Source organism: Rhyacophila brunnea, unplaced genomic scaffold (genome assembly GCF_057557595.1).
Source record: "Rhyacophila brunnea isolate RB1 unplaced genomic scaffold, BYU_Rbru_1.0 scaffold_5, whole genome shotgun sequence".
Classification (NCBI taxonomy): domain Eukaryota; kingdom Metazoa; phylum Arthropoda; class Insecta; order Trichoptera; family Rhyacophilidae; genus Rhyacophila; species Rhyacophila brunnea.
Window position 1 is genome coordinate 26,200,340 of NW_028233170.1, and position 25,603 is coordinate 26,225,942.

The 25,603-nt window shown below is 34.1% G+C and overlaps 1 protein-coding gene across 1 annotated transcript in view; it reads right to left on the minus strand.

Moving 5' to 3' along the window:
* Positions 1 to 25,603, minus strand: part of LOC147066217 (LIM domain only protein 3-like) — a 245,257-nt gene that overhangs the window by 122,976 nt on the left and 96,678 nt on the right. The window contains exon 2 of the mRNA XM_085955889.1: positions 15,093 to 15,567. Within this exon, the coding sequence (XP_085812015.1) occupies positions 15,093 to 15,484 (392 nt within the window). The 5' untranslated portion in view covers positions 15,485 to 15,567. The remainder of the gene's footprint in view (positions 1 to 15,092; positions 15,568 to 25,603) is intronic.

Here is a 25,603-nt window from a genome sequence, read left to right on the forward strand (position 1 = left end):
GATTTTACGGTTTTCGCCTTCTTTGGACATGGTTTGCCTTTGCAATCCACTGCTTTGACTGTTCTTTCGTCTCGGGAGTATAGTGGTGTATCTATGTTTCATCTACAGTCACAAAGCGACGAAAAAATTCATCCGGATTGCGTTGCATGAGCGACAACAGGGCTTTAGAGGCCACCACCCTATTGCGTTTATTGTCGACTGTGAGCAAACGCGGCACCCATCTTGCAGAAATATTTTTCATGCCCAATTTGTCATGTAAAATAGAAATGACGCTACCTTTTGAGATCACTGTAACCTCAATTATCTCACTCAACTTTAATCTTCGGTCACTTAACACCATATCGTGGATTTTATTGATCATTTCTGGTGTAGTCACCTCTACAGGACGTCCTGAGCGTGGTTCATCCTTTGTTGATGTACGACCACGTTTAAATTCATTTAACCAGTTATAAATAGTTGCAAGTGAATGAGCAGATATGCCGTGAACTAAATCCAACTCATTTTTTATTTCCTTTGCTGTTAACCCTTTTATATTAAAATGTTTAATAACAGCTCTAAACTCAATTTTCTCCATTTTCCATTTTTCCATTTTCCACAAGCAATTTTTTTTTTTAAATGTACGAGAAACACACAACAACCCGACCAATCTGATTGAAACTTCGCAGCATACTGAATCGGTAGTGCCGCTGCATGAAAACAAACCGCTTACAGTACTAGTCGCGCCACCTGTCGGCTTTTCTAAGGACTTATTGACCCACCCTCGTATTGCAGAGGGTCTTCACAGTTTTAAGCTGTTATGCTTTAAGGGCCCTTGCCATGTTCAATTTATTGAATATACATAGATATCGATCGGCACGTTCACGTGTTCGGTTTCGTTCTCTGATAGATTAATTATGGAGATCGGCGCGACGCTACGTCAGTTATTAAAACAAGCGGCTCATTATTAACACGAATAACGCCTTAATAACGACCGCGAACGGCCTCGTTAGGGGAGACAGACTGCGCCGTTCGTTGTCTATTTTCGTCGTTAGAGGAGAGACAATCAATGAAACAGAAAATAATTGGGATCATCTTTACATGCGTTCGCCTAACAGACTGACACGCTGACGGATGCGCTTTACGTCGGGATTCTCAATCACACAATGGGGATAGATACATCGCGAATAAACAACGTCATTTTTTGCAACATTTCAATTGACTGAGCTTTCGGACGGCGCGTAGGTCTGAAATATTAGGTGATTAATTAATGAAGATAAAAACCATGCAATTACAATAAACTAGTAAATAAGTCTAGTTAACGTGGAAACCATTCAATACCATGGTCTTAATATCTAGGTAATTACGAGCCAGTCAGCTCAACCGATTTCTTGAGATCACGATGGGGCATGGCGACGAGAGCATTTTCTCTTGAGTGGGAATTAATCACACATCGCGTTAGGTTAGAGTTTTCACATAAACTAAAAAATAATACCAAACAAAAGTAACGTATCGCATTTTAAAAATACATATAAGTAAACTTAGTTTTGACTACTAATCGCATAGAAAAGGGAGGAAATTCACAAAGCGAAACAATATTTCACGAAGCAAAATAATCTTTAGTCTATGGTCACTATGGTTTGCTATGATCACGTCATTACGCGAGACATTATGTTTCAGATCTGTCAAAATAAAGTTTGATATTACTGTAAAAATTGTCGTTTTAATAGCCCCATACAGAACACCATTTATGATAATATATCAACTATATAATAATTATAACCTTTTATCAAGTTTATCATTTCTTTTTGAATAAGTTTGTTCGTATAGGTACTTAAACTATTATTTATCTGAACATAATTATGTTTGTACAATATTTTAAGACTGTCGATGCGCTTTTTTTCTATGTTGGGTCATAAAATAATTTTAAAAATCTTGGCTTCAGAACCTAGGTCCAGAGAAACTGGTATTCATATTTTTATTAAATTAATCTTTTCTGTGGTACATATACATGGCACTCGTGCACTGTATACTCCCCACCCCCTCTTTATTTTTTTATACTGCCATCGACGTGTTAGACGTCCCTGAATTATCGCTAACTAGTCCACTGACACTAAATTATCAATACGGTGATAATATTCCTTGTACTGATTTATATATTAGAACTGTTGGTATTCTTAGCGTTCGTTACCAATAAAAAGTTATATTTTATAATTCACGAATTACAATAAGTTCATATGAAACCTTCGATGTATTGTCTAAGTCAGTCAGTGGCGAAGGGTGAATTTTGGAAAGAGGTAGGCTATGGAGATCTGAGAAATAGAGCACACTTGTCAGCTATACCTACGAGAAATAAGAAGATACCTGATACGATATCACTACTAATGACACACTAATGACAACCACACACTAATTCAATGAAACTTCAAAAACTCACTGACGACATAAAATTGAGCGATGAGTTTAAATTACGTATTTTTCAAAACATGTACACATAAAAAATTATTAAAATAACAATTCTTTTTATTTTTAAAAACAATCTATATTTATTAATATGCGGTTAAACTCCATTGAATTGTTTTTTATTTATCTTATTATTAATTATTTTGGATAAAGTGCAGTCATGACAATATTATGCGCTAAGGTTTTAGGCTCTGCGATAGGAGCTTACCATATTTCATACAATAAAATTCGATAGACTAAATGAGGTTATGTGACGTAAGTCCATAAGAAAAAATATCACAATTCCTTGACAAATAATATGACATCTATTTACGTCAAGACAGATGCTGTGGTTTTTAAGCATTTGCAGATTGTTTTGTAATCTGTATAATACATATTATACTACATCAGTCGGCAAATTAAATTACTTTTATAATCAAATGATCATATAAATATTTCAATATGAAATTAAAAAATATTTTTCTTAAGAAGGTAGGCTTTAAATAATCGCTTAGTATGGAGTCTTCGCCACTGAAGTCAGTTGGTTATTTTATTGTATTGTTGTTTACCAGAATTGATGGGTTTACGTTGGATCAGATTTTTTTCTCAACCATTTGTAAACTGTTCGAATCAAATAAGATTGCTGGGTTTGTCGAAACGATTATGATATCGAAAAGATATTTAATTATATATGATAAGACGTTATGCAATTAATTAGTGATAAAGTAGCTCTAGACATCTCGGGCAAGTCAAAATTAAAGGTAATTAATCAATTTATTCATCAATCGCCCGTAGAGAAGCGTGTTTATTTTACTAATGAAGCGAGAGTCGAATTAAAAAGACAGGTCAAGCGGTGTCAAAATCTTAAGATGTCATACTGACTGCTTGCAATGCAACCTAACCTTTCGTTACCGATCAAGCGACTTTCTAATGTTAATGAAGAAAAACGATGCATGCATAATAATTATATATTCAAAGACAGATGTGTTGAAATTGAATTATGTATTATCTAAGAGAAAAGGTACTTGTTTCGAAAAGATTTTTTTAATTTTCTTGATAATAATTGATTAGAAACGCTAGTCATATATATAAATAATAAATATACGTGAGTAGGCAGTTGTTATGTCGCAAGCAATTAATCATATACATTAGGTACGCAAAATGATGCAAAACAAGCTTATATGTAATATTATTTTTTGACAGTAACTAATTAAATGACAATATACCGTTACGACAAAAATAATTAATTGCATTATTACACTATTGAAACACAACATGAAATAATTCTTGATTCAGTTGTCATACAGATTTTAGCTGGCTTATTCTGATGAGAATTTATTTTTAAATATATGTACTTAGTAGGATATATTATTGTTTTAAATACACAAGCCCTTATTACCTTAGACTATAGATACATCTAGACGCCACCCGTTGCATTGCTAAATGAAGCCGCGTGCCTTGCGTTTGGTTTGTGGGCGAGCGAACGCATTCGTCTACAAATGTTCGAGACCATAGACCATTTCGCTAGTGCTCGCCCAAAGTGCTCGCACTAGACGCTCAGAATTAAAATATAATTTTCTATTTTTTTACGTTATATAGTATTTTTAAGCGGTCAAAATGCAACCATTAGGTAAAGATATTCATAATTTAAGTTATTTTAAAGAAACACTAGGTCACTGATATTAAAATATATAATAAAATACAAATAAATTATCACGAACATGTATCAACTTACCTATGAAACGTAATACCATCTTCTTGCTTATCAGTACGGCTACCACATTTTAAGACAACACACAGAACCATCTTTTCTACTTAATTAACTAAAAATATTTACCATTGACTTTATGTTTAACACAAAAAATATCAATTTTAGCAACTCGAGCTCGCAAGTTATCGACGCTATGTGAAGCGTTTCGCCCCGATTTGATGGCGATACTTTTGGAAACTAGCTCACAGATATGTAGACCTTTTATCTTACTCTAGCGTGTGTCGCAGAGATTGTAAGGGTGCCGAATACTTTCTCACTCGCACTCATGTATCGTTTTTGTTCAGGCCTTGCTTATTACTTATTTCATGACATCTTACCATCGAGGTTTAACCGTACGTAAACAATAATAATTGTGTTAAATTACTAGGAAAAATCACATTTGAAAAATACGACGCCCGACAGGTTTTTACCCGTATATCTACTGGTATCGCGCCAATATGCTTTAACCAATTAAGCTACAAGCATCCTACTTAATTACGACAATATAAACTAGTGGTTTATAAGTATTTCATGTAGTGTATAACCTACTAGTTTAAATTATCCTACAAGAAAAAGTCACCGCACGCTACTGATTACATAGATATATCGGCTCGGCAGTAATTTAATAAATTCTGGTTTTGTTAAAAAAACTACGAATCTATATTATTATTCACAAGATTTTAAAACACCTCAGATTTGCGTATTTGTTAGAAAATTTCTGCATTCCACTTAGTAAACGATTGAAAATAAGTACCTATAGGTATATCTACATTTCTAAGGCGATCCCAAAATGGTCTTACCTTAAATTGTGTGTATAGTCTTGAATGCTAGAATCAAGCGATGAGGTAATAATTAATGTACCATACAAGATAGTTAAAAAATGATATTAATTGTCATGTTGTGAACGTATTGAATTATGATTTGTTATGTTCACCAATGTTTTTTTTTTAACACCTACATAAATATAATAATTATTATCGAAATAAATATTGAATATAAGAAAAATATGTCTACAAGGTTAACAGCAAGTTGTGCAACGGCGGTCGGAAAATTGACTCTGCGTAGCACCCGCGACGTAGCGGAGAGGTCTGAAGAAGTGCTACGAGCTAATGCCGACCTCCCACCCTCCCTCCCTCGGGACCTCTAAAAACTTTCAAGAGGTACATACACTCTCGCTTTCAGACTCACTTCTTGCCATTGCTAGCCACATGAAAACACTTCCGATTTTGAAGGAGACGCGGGACGAATCGATCGAGTTTCTTTCGAAGAATTTGCATGGTATACCTACTTCCGATTGTGGGATTTTTTTCAATTTAATAGTTAGCCCTCTCAAACATCCAAATGGTGCACACGACACTGTATAGGAAAGCTTTATATATATCGATTGGTTATTTGGAGTACATTATGTATTCTAATATTCATATAAAAATATAGTCATTACAATAAGTTGATTAAATTTATTTTGTTAGTTCTACGATATTTGGGTAATTTATGTTGATAGCTATTTCGACATGTCTTATTCAGTGTCGCATCGAAAAATAATCTGACTGGAGATGTGTTTGTATTCCATGATATTAAAAAATGTAATTACTATAATCATAACTCTACTTATGAGTACTAAATAAAAGTGTTTTCCAGGTATTTTTCTATGAATAATTAGCTCAAAAAGCAAATAAAACATTATTTTGACTTATTGTGTTTATTCCATGAGGTAGTCGGTATGTTAATATCTGTTTCTATTATTGTGTATAATAGTGGCTTAATCTTAATAATGGCTGGTCGTTATTAAATCATTTAAAATAATAACATTGCAATTTATGTTGTCTTGCTTGGATTGCAAAGATTGAAAGGATTGCTAAATAAATTGAGGATTTTCATATATTTAGTAGTTATCACAGAACAGATAATAAATATAATACCGATAGGCTATGTTCAATACGCCACATGTTGATGCAGGGTTTTGAATTTGTGAGTGTCCTACGAAAATGAAACACGCATTCTGCGCGTGCAATAGCGTGTGTAATACACCAATATTAAATGAGCGTAAATGCATAAACCGAGAGCAGTTTTCAGTATTCGACGTATAACGTATTCTTGACACGTGTTTAATATTTATTCCGTATTCTTCTAATCTAGCATTAAGAGGACGTTCTACAGAAATGGCCTTGAGAATTGAAAATATGATTTTTTAACATGTGGTCCATAATATCTGGTCTACTAGTTAATATAAAAAGGTCGTGTCAAAGTTGTTTGTGTTAATAAATTTGCTCTGTGACTGATCCGACTCATATTTCACATTTATTTCATCAGGGCTGTCGAAGACATAAATCATAATATATATTTATAATTTTAAATTTTTATTTATAATATATATTATTTAAGTTTTGTGCATCTAATGCCGGGTCCACACTGGCAACAAGTTAATTTGCTGGCAACCTCGTTAGATTTTACGATAATTATTGTAAAATTTCTTAAGCAATTATGGTAAGTATCGTAAAATTTAATGAGGTTGCCAGCAACTTGTTGCCAGTGTGGAAATGGCTTTTTATCCAGTGTGGTTCACGTAGTGGCATGGACCTGGGGTTAGCTAATTCAGGAAGTCAACACCCATGATAGAATTTTTTCCAGTTTTGGTTGCATTATATTCCAAAACTCTTCTGTAAAAATCGTTTCCGAGTTTATAAATGGAAATTTCTCGGTGTACATAGTAAACAAACCTACGAATAAAAAAAGACAAAAAGGAACATACTGATTCATCGCAGTAAAATCTGGTAATCAAATTCGCCATTTTGAAAAGCGACGATTTTGCGTAAACAAATATCACGTGGTCTGTACGTGTGCGGCAAACTTCGAATGTGTTTGTAATTTTGTGCAAAGTGCGAATGTAATGTTTTCAAATAATTGATATGGATTAATTATACCATCGTATTATTTTCTCGAAATCATAAACATACTATAATAGTATTTGAGTATCAACCTATGTTCAATTTGAATTGGGTTATAATAATAATATACCCGTATATATATCAATAGTATGTTTGCTACAAAATCCACCCAAGCTATCAGTACGTACTTGCACAGGTTTGATTAAAAACCATGATGAAATTAACATTTAAAAAATATGAATGCTTAATATTATTTTGACAGCCCTGTTTTCTGATCGGCTTCATGTCTCAGGTGTTCATAAAATAATAATAATTCTCCGCGCGGCAGAAATTATCAGTAATAATAATAATATTTCTTGAAATAAAATCTCCGATGATTAGTGATTTAGGCGAAGACTTAGAGGCCCTTAAGGGCCCGCTGAAGAGCCCGCCGTTCAAATATAATTAAGTATAAAAAGGACCTCGGCGTCGTAACTACGTCAATTTAAATCGATCTTTTCGCAAAAATCACTAATCATCGGAGATTTTATTTCAAGAAATATTATTATTATTACTGATAATTTCTGCCGCGCAGAGAATTATTATTATTTTGTGAACACCTGCTAGATGAAGCCGATCAGAAAACAGGGCTGTCAAAATAATATTAAGCATTCATATTTTTTAAATGTTAATTTCATCATGGTTTTTAATCAAACCTGTGCAAGTACGTACTGATAACTTGGGTGGATTTTGTAGCAAACATACTATTGATATATATACGGGTATATTATTATTATAACCCAATTCAAATTGAACATAGGTTGATACTCAAATACTATTATAGTATGTTTATGATTTCGAGAAAATAATACGATGGTATAATTAATCCATATCAATTATTTGAAAACATTACATTCGCACTTTGCACAAAATTACAAACACAATCGAAGTTTGCCGCACACGTACAGACCACGTGATATTTGTTTACGCAAAATCGTCGCTTTTCAAAATGGCGAATTTGATTACCAGATTTTACTGCGATGAATCAGTATGTTCCTTTTTGTCTTTTTTTATTCGTAGGTTTGTTTACTATGTACACCGAGAAATTTCCATTTATAAACTCGGAAACGATTTTTACAGAAGAGTTTTGGAATATAATGCAACCAAAACTGGAAAAAATTCTATCATGGGTGTTGACTTCCTGAATTAGCTAACCCCAGGTCCATGCCACTACGTGAACCACACTGGATATTAAGCCATTTCCACACTGGCAACAAGTTGCTGGCAACCTCATTAAATTTTACGATACTTACCATAATTGCTTAAGAAATTTTACAATAATTATCGTAAAATCTAACGAGGTTGCCAGCAAATTAACTTGTTGCCAGTGTGGACCCGGCATTAGATGCACAAAACTTAAATAATATATATTATAAATAAAAATTTAAAATTATAAATATATATTATGATTTATGTCTTCGACAGCCCTGATGAAATGAATGTGAAATATGAGTCGGATCAGTCACAGAGCAAATTTATTAACACAAACAACTTTGACACGACCTTTTTATATTAACTAGTAGACCAGATATTATGGACCACATGTTAAAAAATCATATTTTCAATTCTCAAGGCCAATTCTGTAGAACGTCCTCTTAAGGCGATAATGATAATATACAAGATGGACTGCAACAGCACTATTTTGATTTACCCGTAACCTTGGTGCCCACACAACTCCAGACAGGGCTAAACAACATCGTCTGCGGATCGATATAATAGTCGGTGGCGGGCCGCGAATACCAGATCCGGTTATAAATTAGCCGGCCCTAAATAACACGGTCTGCGGCCCTCGTGCTGGGATTATGCAGTGCGGGGGGCGTCTCCGGACGTGCCCGTGGACGCCCTGTGCCCACTACACCCCGAAGAAAGACTATGGTTTCCGCCGATAAAAAGATAGGTAGGTTAGCTACAATTTATTAAAATTATACATTCCAGCAACAATAGCATCGCCAGGTGAATACAGCCACAGAACAGATTAATAAATATAATTCAGATAGGTTATACCTCACCCCAATATACTACATTTTGAAGCAGGGTTTTGAATGTGTGAGTGTCCTAAACCTTCAAATACACCAATATTGAATGAGCATCAGTGCATAAACCGAGAGCAGTTGTCAGAATGAAGGACAAACTTAGAATGACGTATTCACGACGCGTGTTTAAGTGAATGTAAGTTTATCCCATATTCTTCCACACTCGAGATCGGTTGCCTGTTACTCCACACCCGTTAGTTATTTCAGTTCCCTTTGATTCTGTGTTCCCTGATCACAGCTTACGTTACGGTTCACATCGATTCTGTAATATTTTGATTTTTTCTATATTTTCTAGCAACTTTTTAAGAATTGAACTCAATAAACTCAGTCAAAATATGCACTCTAATGTGTGGCGACCTCAGCTTGACAACCACTGATTTGCACCTTGTGATACGTCCGATAAAAACTGGGTGAGATGAATGGTGGTGTTTATTAGGTTCGAAAGTTAATGAAAGCTGCTTGTCTGCGACATAGAACTGCGACAGCCAGTCGTCATGGACCAAAGCTTTGAAACCTGATTCGGTTTATTACTTTATGACGGTTAGAACATGAAACACATTTATTGTGATAACACAAACTATAAACAAAGCGCGGCGAAGGTCCTCACATAGTACCAATATTGAACGCGGATGTGTTTAGATGGCAAACTTGCATATTATGATACAGACGTAACTATTCAAAATAACACAGTGTTATTCTTTAACACGTGTTAGATTTATCTCATATTTCTCCACAATCAATAATGAAACCTTCTTACAGCCTCACTCAGAAGGCAACCCACTTGCTATACATACACTTCCCTTATTTTTGTGTTCCCTAGCAGCTAAGCATTTTTTTAGTAAACGATTTATTGTCATAGAACATTTTTGTTAAACGCCATGGCCTACGTCCTGAGAACCGATTTTTACGTTTTCGGAATTTATATTTTCCCGCTATTCGCGTGTAGTTTCAGCAGTTCCGTCTCATTATCGTACGTTTAATTCCCAGTTTTACGTTTTTATCCCCCGAAATTTACATCTGAAATATTCAAAATACAATTAAAGTTATTTGAACTTGATACTTATTTGAATACATTCAATTCTTTCTCTCATCTAAATTGTAGTAACTTTAAAGATTAATGAAAGCTGGAAAATATCTCAAATGTATTTTTACAATATTTTCTTTCGGTATACGAATCCAAAGATTTTCACCTTTTTGCAATTGACGGTTGAGTTTTAATTCATATAAATCGTAACGTAGTAAAACATATTGAGCATTTAAATTCAGAATAAGACCGGTAGGTATCACTTAATAAATATCATAAAATCACTGGCTCATAGTTCACCAATACTGGCGCTGCCCAAAATGTGATATTGAAAATTTGCATGTTCGCTTCGGTTTTTCCTCGTCGGATCTTGTACGAAAGCCAAGGGAAGCGGCGTTGTCGCGTCGGAAAATAACATTTGATTTGTAGCCATGAATAATTTATCATTTTCAGGTACAGTTTTAGTATTCCTTTTGGCAATAATTTATTCAGAATGAGAGAAGTTTATTGAAAGAAAACTTCATACGGAGTACTGTATAACATGGTGAAATATTAGTTCATGGCGAAAACGTATATTGATTCGAATGTGTATCGAAATTAAGCGTCGAAAAATGACCAAGGCCGGCAATATCTTCAGTCCTGGAGACAGTATTCAGAACCAAATATGCAAACCTCGCAACCCTTTTCTGTTGACTTAGTAATGAACAGATTTCTTGCATCTGTCCCCATAAGTATCTACACATTATTTATTACGTCATATTAATTATGATTTATACATTTGAACAGCCATAATTTGAAAACTTCTCTGAAATATACTGCCTTTCTTATTTCACCATGTTCGATTCTGAGACGATCATAATATGAGCCCCCACAAAACTTTTTACGAGAAATGGTTGTTAGCCACTAGCTCAACCTATTAGGTCCATACTCTGACTCCGAACAAAATTGAAAAACAATATGTATATTTTCCAGATCTAGGAATCGAACCTCGGACTCACGACGTTATAAGCCGATGCTTAAGCCGCTCGGCCACCGTGGGCTCTGAAATATACTTACCAGAAAAAGGCTTTCAACTAAATACGACGCCAGGCGGGAATCGCATCCATCGAAATATGGCCAGTCAGTCCAACCAGCTATTGGGCCCATCGGCCCGTCCGACATGGTCGTCAAAAAGGCCAACTATAACGTATTTTTTTGTAATTTGCGGCTCCTTATTGCTTACGTAAAGATATCTCCACAATGTTTAGTATGTCCGTATTATTTTGCTTTGTTTTTTTTTACATACCTACATATAAATTAATTAGAATCATTTATTTTTGTTAATTCTCCGTGCTCTTCTCTCCCGTGGGCACTTTTATTCGAAAGACTCAATCAAAGCACATTTGACTGCCTGGTGACCTCAGTCTTGGGCATCTGCTCCTGAGACATTCCCAGGCGTAAACAACTGCTGATCACATCCAAACGTAGGGACTCGTGATACGCTCGATTAAGACGTAGTGTGGTGCTGGGCGAGTTGGTTTGGAGGGAACTATTAGGCAGTATGTATATAATTGAAGCGCTTCACAAATTCCGTTAATATTGGTAATCAGCTTTTGTTGTTTGAATCAAGGCAGGTTTCTAGCCAACGTCAGGATCTCTTCTAATCTTAAAGGAATTGCACTTGCTAATACACATGTATTATTTTTATGTTGTATTCGTTATTCGATCCACTGCAAGTTTCATTGGGCATCCATCACTCATCGTGTTCAAATCGATACACCAGTTCAATAGGGGAACAACTCAAAATTTAAAGGTTTTGAGTTAAGAATGCCATTTGATGTAGAAAGGTCTTCTCTTTATAATTTAGAAAAAAAAATTTGTAAAAATTTCTTCAATGTGTCATAAAATCGAATAATCCTTTCTAAGATTAATCAGTAATTCCATTATATAATCAAATTTATTTGTTAATTCGTTATTAAACTGTATAATTTCATTGTGCATTGATGAATTCCACTAAATCAGATACAAAAAAACATACACTTTCATCGAAATCAAGGCTTTAAAATTAAAATAAGAATTACTGCAAAAAAATTCAAAGGCCATTATCTCGGAACAAGGTTTTATGAGTTGTTCCCCTATTGAACTGGAGTATAGAAATGTATAGATAGTAGAAGGTAAATGGTGATAATGGGCGCGAGCGATAATGAAGTTCCAATAAGGTAATACCAAAATTTACGCCGAGTACTCCAAAGCGTTACTTTTCCACGCATGTTTCACGTGCGTCAAAGCTTTTTACACGTTGTAAAAATAAGAAAAAGAACAGTCGCTGTCAAATTTAATTATTGTGCTTTTATTACCGCGGGCCATTCAATCCAGCGTCAATAAACAAGGACCACCCATCGACTCCGGCCAAATACTTCAAAAGAATAAACCTGCTTTTAAGACACGTCTACACGAAAACACAATTCCTTAAAAATCGCGCTCAGTACAGGCTCATTAATAAGTGCAAGGTTTTTTAAAGCTAATTAGGCACCTATAATGCATCTCAAGACGGAAGAAAATAAATTCACATATTATCATAGTAGAATAGATTATCACAAATACTTAGTCCATTCCGAATATGGGAAAGACATTGCAGCATCTCTATTGAATAGGCAGTTGGCACCAGTGGCAAAAGGTGGAGGTAGGCTATTGGCGCACACTAAACTTTGTCAGTCAAACGTATTTGCTTTCATCGAATTAAGACTACAACAGTGTGTATATAGTTTTAAAAATTCTAATTCCCTAGCTCTATAAAACATCTAAAATTTTACCATTGGGCTCATAATAAGTAAGAATATTTATTATTGATAATGGTTTGGTTAGGCAGGGTTTAATGAATTTAAAAAAAAACTAAATACAATTTATCTGTAATATGTATTTTTAATTCAACGAAAACCAATAATTATGACTGAAAAAGTGTGGATTATTTTGTCGGATCGCCTATACCTAAACTATTATGGTTTGGTTTAGTAAGATTGTGATTGAATTTTAAATATGTACTAACCAGAACCGTCTGCAAATTGTATTCTTAGTTCAATTACGTATGACTGACAAAGTTTAGTGTCCACTATTTATGTCGAATCTTAACAGCCTACCTCCACTGCTTGCCACTGCAAGGTATACTTATATAGTCTTTAAATATCACATAATGAAAATATTAGTAGGTGTAGGTAGTCAATGTAAAAAAAAGCAATACTAAAATTTGAAACCCTGATTTTTCATTATAATATATTTGTAACTTTGTTTTACTCACATGAGATGAACAGTTCAATTATTATTCAATTATAAAAAAAATAATGATGTGGCACCAAAGAAGTCATTGACTACAAAACCATTCTATAATGTCCCTTTGAGGACGACGAAACCGGTCCATAATTTAATTTAAATAAAAAGGAATAAGTACTATAAAATTGTGTTTTATTTAATTAAACAAATAAGTAATGAAATACATTCTATAGAATTGAATGTAAAATTAAATTTTACAGACTCATGTATGATGGAATGATGTAGTTTAATGTAGAATGATTTGACCGTGTGGACCAGCTTTGAGGTAAACGTTTGATTTGGGACCATGCTCTACCTGAGTAGGTTGATATTATTTTGTCGTCATCATTTGATGCAGGTGATGCGTGGATGATTCGACGTGACGTCAATTGTGCGGCGAGCGTCAGGTGACGTGGGTTGCAACTTGCAATGGCAGGTAACTGAGAGGATACTCATGTGACAGCATTCAAAAACAAATTTGAGTAACCATAGCAATTCAGAAATATATTGTGATGTAATTTTGTTTTAAAAGAGTTCGATGTATATAAACATTTAGTTAATAATCATACAGGTATAACTAGATATAATTTGCAGATACTGTCTTCTGTTAAAGTGAAACTAACCTTGATGAGCCCAGTTAGTTTAACGACAGATTGGATCCGTCGTATTTATACTGACTCAACTATTATTTAATAATTTCATAATATACTATCGAGGATACTGTGTCAAAGGCTTGTGATTTAAGAAACGTTTTTGTGGAAATGAGGGCATAGGTATGTAGTTAAATTTATTATTTAGGCGTCCAAAAAATACATCAGAGTCAATCCGTAGCTTTTTTGGTAGGGTGTACTCGACACGTAATAATCATAAGAAATTCATTTTTAAATCACTTGATAAAGCTCTGCATGTGAGCGCGAAACACGTATCGTATTGTAATATTTACTTATTAATTAATTTTATTAACACTTGGTACAACTCCATTATAATGGTTTTGAAACAAGGTTATTAATGTTTATTTTACTTTGATTGATTCCATTTACGCTGACAGCTTCATCTTCGGAACGGTCGACTATTACTAAAGTTAATGATTCGGATAACCTGTTCCCCTGTTTCCAATCTCGGGCTGTTGTGAATTGTGATCTGTTTCTCGTCTCTTCTTATTCACGACAGAGGCGTAGTACCATACCTTTTATTTAAGTAGTTTTTTTGTGTAGCAAGCAAATATAATAATTATATCATTCACATTTAGGGCGTTTAAAATTAAAAAACCATCGGTTACTGGGATAGTATTCGAATCACAAATTTTATTCTGACTGATATTTCATCTTAAAAGACAATACCTACAAGCAGACATAACAGATATATTAATTGTCTGAACGAAGGTTCCTTCTAATTTTTCAATTGTGTGTGCGGATCATGAACGCATCTGATCCACCGCACACCTTGCAGGGAACATTGGTCTGAACTAGTTATAAATATAAGTTCCACGCTGCTCACCGTGCATATCCACGGCTGTGCATATATGACGGGTGGTGGTGGGAACTTTAACCTAATTTAGTTAAACTGAGATCATTTAAAAAATAATATGAAGGGAAAACAATTTGATGGTTGTCGGACCCTGGAAAAATGATAATTTAACAAAAGATAAAATTACTCACCTCGTATAGTCCGTTTTGCATAGGATCATATTCCCCTTCGTGAAGCAGGATGATCCAATATCAGCTAACATCGCCCCACAGCACGAACACTTGAGACAACCATTGTGCCAGTAACGATCGAGGGCAAGGAGCAGGAATCGCTCAACAATTTTACCACCACAACCAGCGCACTGTTTCATTCCAGGACCATTGTTATTGTTATTATTGTTGTTATTGTGGGACGGGTGGTGTGAATGCTGCTGGGGGTGCGGCGGGTGCGGGTGGGGGTGGGAGTGCGGGTGACCATACGGTGGCTGCATGTCGTGGTGGCCATTGAGGGGGTAGCCGCCGCTGTCGGGGCTTGGCGGGTGGGGGGAGCTGAGCTCCGAGTAAGGGTGGTAGTGGGGGTTCATTGCAGCAAGAGCGCCGGCTGCCAGCTTGAGGCCTGAAGCGGCGGAATCGCCTCACGCACAGCCGATGAGAACACACGCCGCCTCTGTAAAGAAGAAGAAAAAAACAGTTAGATACAGTACTTTATCCGATAACAAGATGATCATCTAAAACCACTGAAAGGAAACACTACAGAATTTTTGTTTAAAACAGATTAGAAAGACGAAACTCAAATGGTACCTACTCAATCTTTAACAAGAGACAGAAGCGGAGAAAATAACCATGTTCGTTCATAAAGAAAGCATAGTATGGGCCTTCATATAGTTACGAGGAATAGGTCTTCAGTTATTTGCCTAAGCCATTCAGTATTTTTGACTATCCATGGGTCATCGTAATTATACAAAGATTCTATCAACCAAACAATGTGTGTGCTAGCTGAAAATTATTCAAATAAATAGTATTTTATTGAGAGTACAAAGTGAGTTGGTCGGTAATTTCATTCCCTGTGGTGACTTCTGCTTCTTTTTCTTCTACTAACTACTATTACTTCACACCGTCACGCTTCAGTGTTGGGGCATAGACAAGCACATGCGCCACCTCCCTCAGTCGATTGCTTCATCTCGCGCATGCCTCAATGTGAGACCTAGAGGACGTATATTGCCTTTGTAGGACCGCTGCAAGGTGAAAAAGGGTCGGCCACGGTGACGGATCTCTCGAGATTGTGCCACAAGGGTACGTAGTGTCGTACAGCGTGCTCTGGGGGAATCTAGAACATGCCATGTCCCAGCCACCAATGTTATTGTCGCTATAGCTGACGGTATTTTGATCGCGTCTGATGTACCGCTTTATCGCGCCCCTCCGACTCTTCCATGTTTCTTGACCAAAATATTGTATCTTACTTGTCTTATAATGCGGTGCATTTACACTTATGTACCTACATATTAATATTCTAACTTTTATTTGGTTTTATTGGTGGATTGTCATTTACCCGTTTATATAACCAGTTTTGATATATTGAGGAATATGTCAACAAATTTGGATCCAATTACAAAATAGAAATATATCCTGAACTCCAGTGGTTGAAATTTTGCTTACAAGGCTACAATAAAACTCATTTTCATAATCCAAGGCGTTCCATTTTTAGGTTGGTAGCAGTTTTCCCTGAGAGTTTCCCGCGAAAAACCGAGCGTGGTTTAAGCTAACAGTGGTAATGAAATCCAGCAATTAGCGGGGCAGGTGGACAGGGGGCGCAGCGGCGAAGGGCGGTGTGGGGTGCAAGCCGCCCTTCAATTACCGCGGGCGGCGAACAAGCCCGAATTAATCTGCAGCCCTAGAGCCAATGAAGCGGAACTGTCTCCATAAAACTTAATTAAACGTCTTAAAACAAGTATTCATTAAAGAATAATCAACCTTATTTACTAATAAATAACCGGATTGTCCGCGCAGAATCACAGGACCGCATTCATGAGTTCAGTTTTATTTTTTAGCCAATTTTGAATCAAGCTTGTTAAATAACAGCTGACGTATTGTTTTATTGAACTTCATTAGACTTGGTACACAAGTGGTGATCCAAATTGGGGAAACCTGGATATAATTCTGCAAAACTTTTGGAAATAAACATAAATTCTAATTAATATGCAGATAGATTATTATCTTAATAACAATGAATCTCTATTTTTAAAAGCCTCAAAACCATACCTACTTATAAGAAGACATAAGAACCGAGTGGGATTCAAACACACATCTTTCAGTCTCCGGGCTATTACCCAAATTTCTTAAGATACCTACCACCCTAAGACGAAAGTCTTGCGAATAATGTATATTGTATATAATACTAAAATATTCATAACGTAATCCAAGGTACCTACCTAATTAATAAACATATATAATATTATTAACATAATATGTTATATAATGTGTCTTGTTGCTTAATTTAATAAAACGCAATTTTTTGTAGTACTTATTCCACTTTTAATCAATAAATTAGGACCGGTTTCGTCCGCCTCAGATGGACATTTTTAACTGTTGAATGTAATGTTGAAATGTTGAAAATGTCTTTCTGAGGCGGACGAAACCGGTCCTAATTTATTGATTAAAAGTGGAATAAGTACTACAAAAAAATGCGTTTTATTAAATTAAACAACAGTACAATGCAGTTCGACCATGAATTGACAGTTAACAAAATAAAAGAAATATAATATGTCGTTAGGATTACTCAGCTGAGGGCTGCCATAATGCGAAGTCTCCTGATGGGGAGTTGGCCTGCCGAAGGTGGCCAGGAGGGGTGGAGTCCCACTAGTAGGTATAATATTTTTAAAATAACCAATATAATTTATGTGTCACGAAAACCAAACGATACAGCGATATAAAAAATCATTAAGTGAGAAAATAGAAAAATATCACTGTGCAAACAATGTCAGATAATTACCTACAGTAGATAGATTCATCAGATTGGTAGGATAGGCGACTTATTTAGGGAAAATCCTGCTTCGCGGGCAGACCGAATTCTTCGTGCGGCCACAGTTTGGCCCATTCTAAGTGGCCGAGCTTGCGCGGCTCTACGTATAATGTAATTAGAGCGAAACCGCTAGCAAAATTAAACGCGAAAACAGAATGAGAATGTGAGCCGAATTAGAACTGGAAGATGTAGAGTGCCAGTGGAACCAGGCTCCGTTTTAAAATCTGACAAAACTCGTTCTTTTTTTCTCCCTCTCTAACTGAGCAAAATAATTCCAATTTGACTTATGAAGCGAGACGAATGTACCCAGGTAGTGCATAATTTGTAAGATTTTTATAAATAAAGAATGCGGCCCATCAAGGTTGTTGTATTTTTATAGCTAATGTCACTAATATGTATTCGATATATGGATTTATTGCTTCAAGCAAGTATGGGCGAACGTTTTTCAAGCAGATTTACTAAACAATTAAATTGTTTCAATTAAATATAATATTGAATGAACATTTTTACGATTTTTACTAACATATTATGAAAAGTTGTATAATAGGAAACATGGCAGTAGTTCAAACAATAGTTATTCTATGACGTTGTGATCACTGTACTATTTGTCCGAACTGTCTGGTACTGCAAGCACGTGATTATCACTGTAGACTGGTATAATGCTTTTTTTAGTTTCATAAACGGCTAATATTATGATGAGTTGAGAATAGAGATAAGATAGTATTAGTATGGCTATAGTGTGTTAGCTTTATTTGAGACTATTAGACCCGTTTCACACGGGACACCTGTGTGGCGGTGGTGAGATTCCGCATTTCACATAACTGAATGGGCGCGTTCAGACGGGGACTCATGAGTGTCGCGTTCATTTATAATAGGTAAATGCGGAATCTCGCCACGCCGGTGGCGCCACACAGGTGTCCCGTGAGAAACGGGTCGAACTGTTAAAGTCGGTTACCTCCATATTTTTATTGTTGATATTTTTCATGATCTGTAAGCACTTTTCCATGGTATGTATGTTCATAAACTATCAAATCGAGCTCGATTTGTTGATAAAGAGCAGGCAGACAGTAGTTGTATTCATCAGCAGCCATTGTTTATATTTATTTTCTCCACTGACTTAAACATGGTTTTTTTTTTATTAATATTAATAATTTAAGTATATTACTTATATATATTTTAAACATGATAACATATTTTTGTCCAAATTGTTGACTGGCTGCTTTCCGCATAACTACATTCAATTATAAAACAACAACAAAACGATTTATTCACTTAAGCCTCAATTACAATGAGCTTCTTTACGAACTGTTTGTTGGCGAATTTATAATCTGCCTGTAAAGTCGCCAACACACAGCTCGTAAAGAAGCTCAATGTAATTGAGGCTTAAAACGTTTGGGTAATTTGGTTTGTAAATTCAATAATTTTATCAAATATTCAGAAGTATTCTCAAACCACCGATATGGTAACAGTCTGAAAAATAATTTAGTTTATAAATTAATTACTGCAATCAATTTCAGAAACATGTTATTATTTTGCTCCGTAATCTCATGATGCGTGGACGACCTATATATTATCCCAAGACATTAAAATAACATGTTTGAAACAAATCGAGATAGGAACGATATATCTACTTTCGAAGGCAAATCACTGTTATTATCACCAATTTCGACCATTTCAAGCGAAGCCTGTATCATTGTAAAACGTGTTGCCAGTGGTGGTCAACATATCAAACGTTATGCCCCAACATATTAAAAAAACACACATAAATTAAGTATACATATCAAGCACTGACTTATTGTTCCCGTTCACTGGACAATCTCGACGTGATCAACGCACGCACATTTGTGTCACTGAAATAATCATCCTTATTGCAATTTAGGTCGAGTTAATTTTACAACAATATATAACATAATGTATTATAAATTGTATAGGTACAAAATAATTCGCAGACATCAAAATACGAGTAGACGGAGTAGGCATTATTATAACAATTTAATGCTGTAAATACATGGAAGCAATTTTGCAATAATGATCCTTATTACAATGCAGTTAAAGTTGATTTTTAATCATATTCATCTTTATTTATCTATTTAAAACAGTATGAAATTAGCATAGGTACCTACCTATTTATGCAAGTAGTATATGATGACGGGGGTTTTATTTTTCCCATGCTGCTCCCATTAATAAGATAGCTAGATAAATATAAGATAGCTATCTCAAAGACATAAACACGTATTTGCAATATGCAGCCTTATTGCAATGTAGAATTCATTTTTCAACTGGGTACATATATTACTATGTGTTTAAGCGGACCAACAGGATATGACAAGTAAAGACATGAATGCTGGTTAAAAATATATGAACCTTTAATTCAATGTAGGTTGCGCTAATGTGTCAATTATATATATACATATTATATATATTTATTTACGAAAGAATGCAATTTATATATCTATGAGCAGGGTCATTTACTATGACTATTCCGATGGTATGTTAGTGATGATTAGTAAGTTAATGCTATCCGACCAGTGTGTAACACTCAGTTTAAACTAAATTAAACTAGTCTATGTAAACTAAACTCTAAACTAGTCTAAAACTTGTGTAAACCATAAAATATATAATAATATGTTATCGCCAAATAAAAGTAAATATTTTTTACCAGTCAGTTGTATCAGAATGCAAGGGTTTAGCAGCACTAAAATCTTCGCACGCGGACCTTCCTACAATCCACACTGCCCGAAGGCACGCAGTTCATTTTTTACCGTAGTAGACTTATAATTATAAGGTAAAATGCCGAATACCGTAGGCGTGGGTGTATCATATCCACATTACAAGATGTGAGACTATATCAAAATGTGGTAAAATTGACTTTCAGATAAAGGAAAGTGGTTATAGCACAATAACACCAAAATCATGTAAAACCAACCACAATAAAATTAAGCTTTGGTGGCAGTTCCTGATATTTAAACGCATAATTTTTTGTATTCATTTCAAATATTATATAAGTTTACGTAGTTTGGTGGGAAGCCCATCGAAGGGTGTACGAAACATATTTAAAATTATTATTTAATTTAATAAAACGCATTTTTTTGTAGTACTTATTCCACTTTTAATCAATAAATTAGGACCGGTTTCGTCCGCCTCAGAGGGACATTTTCAACTGAAAATTGTAATAAATAAATAAGTAAATATAAAAATAATAAAAAAATAAGTGAATAAAATAAAATTCTTGTTAACTAGGAAGTTCAGACTTCATGTACACTAACATTTAAAAAAAATGCCTAAAAATTCCTAATTCCATCTTTATTTTTTTAACCATTATCACGAAAAATGTCTTACGTATTTAGAATGAACATTTCCACATTATACTAAAACTTTCGAAGATATAATTTTCATACTTTGCAAAAATATTTTAAGAACCGACACAGTTAATAATATCCACGTATAATTTAATTAACAACTGTTTTTTCAGTGCGTAATGCGAATGACAGTAACGCTATATTCATTTGTTGACTTCAAAATAATATTTTTAAAATTAGAATTGCCCAAGAAACTCTGCGCATATCAAGCTTAAATTTTTAAAATATGTTTCCAACGTGATAAGTACGACTAAAATTTTACATCATAATTGAAAATGTTTTAAAACTCAAACCTATAATTATAAAAAGTGCATTTATCATCAGAAATCTTAAATATGTGTATTATAATAGATTACATACTCGTACTTATCATTCTTCTGCCAATAAAATGGCTTAAAATTCCCTTCTCATAACGTGACGTGTACCTGCTCTGCAGTAAGTTAGTAACAAAGTATTTAAGATTGATATTAATTCACCATGTTTACACCGCTATACCACCGGGACACAATATGATAATACATTTATATTATGTCCGTGATACCTACAGTACGTGTACCAAATTGGTACTGTCTAGGACCGAAAATGAAACCTGCATCCTGTCTGGCGCCGCGCCGGGGTTCCACGATACCTATTCATTAGCCTTCCCTAAGTACCACTCGGGTGAACAAAAGGTCGGCCCTTCACTGCGCCAATGATATCTTTGTAAAGTTGAGCTCTGCTTACGTAGTATTTATGTATTTATTTCGAAAATAATAAACATTCAATCACTATGTCTACGGTTTCACTTATGAAGTGCTGAATCATGGTTTTTATGCTACATAATTATAAGTAGTAAGTATTATGGAATACTTTAAAAATATATTATACATGTTATTAAAAACATATTCTACAATAAAAACAGCTTTTGGAAGGTAAAATCAGCTACCGAGTAAGAAAGTACTCATTGCATAAATTTATTTTTACGAGGACCAGTTACAATACTGCCAAAATATACTTATCTATTTGCGTAGCCGCAGATTGTTTTGAAACGAAAGTTTAACCAATTCGTTATAATATAATATGTAACTATATTTGAGCAAAAATTAAATTTTGTATTATGGATATAATGTTTTTTAACATCACTTATGAAGAAAGTATGTACTTATACCAAAAATAAAAAAGCGATTTGTAAGAAAATTTACTCGCACATAGTTTTGTTTAGTTTGGCTCAGAAAAAAACAAAAATAAATAAACTCAGTACATATACAAATATTATATTAATTTACGGATAGTGCAAACGCACAAATTAAAAAAAAAACACTTTTCTTATCGTCTAAAAAGTTGAGTTAAGTACCTTTATTTAATTTTGTCTGCAATTGCATTAATTCACTGTTCGACGAGTCCAAACAATTTATTATTTATAGTATTGACGATCGCCCACGACTTCATCCGCTTGAAATGCAGAAAAAATTAGACACATACATACTTTTATAATATGTACATAGTGAAGAGATAGAGGCGCCAATTCAATTTTTAAATCTCGTATCGTTGCAAATTGTTGACTCAGAATTTGTTCGTTTTCTAGGCACGCGTTTCTCAACCAGCGCCTTGTGTCATATAAGGGCATTATTTCCGAGAAATTTCTTTTGGGATATTGATTGATTTTTTAGTAATTATAACCGAATAACCGAAAAAGCAGACACTCTAATTTTATTAATAGTATAGATAAATAATTAACAAAAAAAAAATTAAAATTAACTGAACGCCAATTATTGGACATAGTTTAGCAGATAGTAGCCAGTCCACAAAAAATAAAAAAAGTATATATGATAATAAATAAGATGCGAGAAGGTTTTCTCTACGCTCTGCTGAAAATAGCCAAGCCGCAAAAAATATTCTTGAAATAAAGTACTATTTACAATTTTACATACATTTTTAATATGATGCTGTTGCTAAACTGCAATTATCTCAGCTCGACATTATTTGCATAACTACGTTCAATAGCAATGTTTGAATTCTCCGAAATTGCAGTGTTTATTGTGATATTGGTTTATTACATAATTACTTGTATTATTAGTTGCAACATAACCTACTTATAACAAAAATATAATTATGTATGGCAAAGGTTGCTAAAAAAATTTGCTAATACTTACTTAGTTGGGTAAAAGATAATGAAACCAGGGTCATTAGAAAGATCCGCTAAATAGCTAATGATTGATTTTTGTACTGCAATTACATCTTGATCAATATCACGAGAAAACACGAATAATATTGAAATCGTTCAGATAATAAACTTTAAATTAAACTATATCACGACAGGCAATCGTTGATCTAATGATCTAACAATGCTCTCAAATCAAATATATAATTGGATCTAGATACTTCATAAATAGTTTGTATTGTGAAAGTAACGTCTTAAGCTTAAGCAATACTTAAGTAATTATTATTATTAAGCAATCACTTAGATACTTACAAAGATTTTACTGCTGAATAAATTGTAGGTAGGTAGTGGAGTTTCTGCCAAAGGTTTTTAAGTCTCAAAAACATGTTATGCAGTTATGACCATTTTAAAGTTTGACATCTTTAATTAAGCCAAAACTAGTTTAGGTTTTTTTAAATAGATTAGACAAAATGTGAAGTACCGGCCAGACTTACCAATGTTTGGTAGACAGGATTTTACAATTTTTAATAATTTTATTTACTGTGGTTTCCTATTGAAATCGACGATGAAAATCATCGACTTACGCATCGCTATGGCCCGATGTCAGAGTTTGTATTTCAGTAAAAGTTATGTCACCCATGTCATAATAATTCAATTTATCTACTATAATAGGACTGGTAATTTATGTACACACCCACGGTGGCCGCGCGGTTTAAGCGTTGGACTATAAAGCCGTGGGTCCCAGGTTCGAATCCTGGGTCTGGAAAGTACACATATTGTTTTTCAATGTGTGTGTGTCAGGGTATGGACCTAATAGGTTGAGCAAGTGGCTGACATCCATTTCTCGTAAAAAACAAAATCTGTCAATACAAACCTCCACTCTGTGGAGGCCCATATGATCCTATCAGGTCGGAAATATGTAAATAATTTATGTCTTTCAAAGATGGCAAAATTCGTTGAAAAATAGACATAAAAACCTTTGTAAATATAGTTACAAACTTTTGGCCATAACTTTTTTTGAATCATAACGATATTTTGTCACTGAATTTTATTATAAGAATACCGTAATTGATCTTACAAACCTTTCGATGTACACAATATATTCGTTAAACGTTCAACAATTGAACCTAAAGATATTAGTAAGTGTCGACTTATAACCTTTTCCCTGACCACACATTGAAAAATCAGATGCTACAAATTTAAAAAAGTATCTTCCCATGGTCGGATCAGGTCTAATTTTTTTAGAGATAGATATTTACCTGAATACACATAATTTATCATTAACTCAAAATACCTAACATGTCGACTTACTAACTTTTGGCACCAATTCCACGATACTTCTAATTGATTTGAATTTAAATTTAAATTCCATCAAGAAGTTCAGATAGTATTAATTTTATTATAATAAGCTATGGACATAGTCATTAATATGGAATTATGCGTAATGGTCTAATAATACAGCAGCGATTTCACGTAAAAGGAAAATCTTTAAAAATAATGCTATTCAATAATGTTCACAGATATAGTGGATAGACTCCTAAATTCAAATTCAACATAATTGAGTCTACTTGGATGAACATATTTTCGTAGACATGTACAAATGCTACATACATATTTAGAGCTAGTTGTTTCGTTTAAATAGATAGTCAGTCAAATTGATTATTCATAACCAATTAACTGGTATACTATAATATAAACCACAAAGCAAGATAATCTCACGAGGCTATCAGCAATTATTATTATGATTGTATACAGTTAATTAGTGCGCTTTTATATTATCTTTCAGTAAATTCAATCACAATAATAATCATTATCAGTCTATTATTAATTATCCAGTATTGCCATTGAGGTATTTTTAATTGCAATGCAATATCTTGCTTATTTTGATAATTAACGCCCAACAAAATTATAACCATAAAAGAACTACTTTCATACAAAATATTATATTTACATTGCATACCTACTTATGATAGGACGCAATCAAACGTCGCGTGTTTCATAGCATTAACTTGTAACTTGTTGACTGCGGAGCATTTAATTTTTAATTGCCGCATTTAAATAACATGCTAATTATATCGAATGGCCAATTAATTAGTGTACAACAGGTGTTCCGTCCGTGCGGAAAGGATTACAAATATTTACAAAATTAATATTAAATACAAATCGATGACTATTAAAAGTTAAA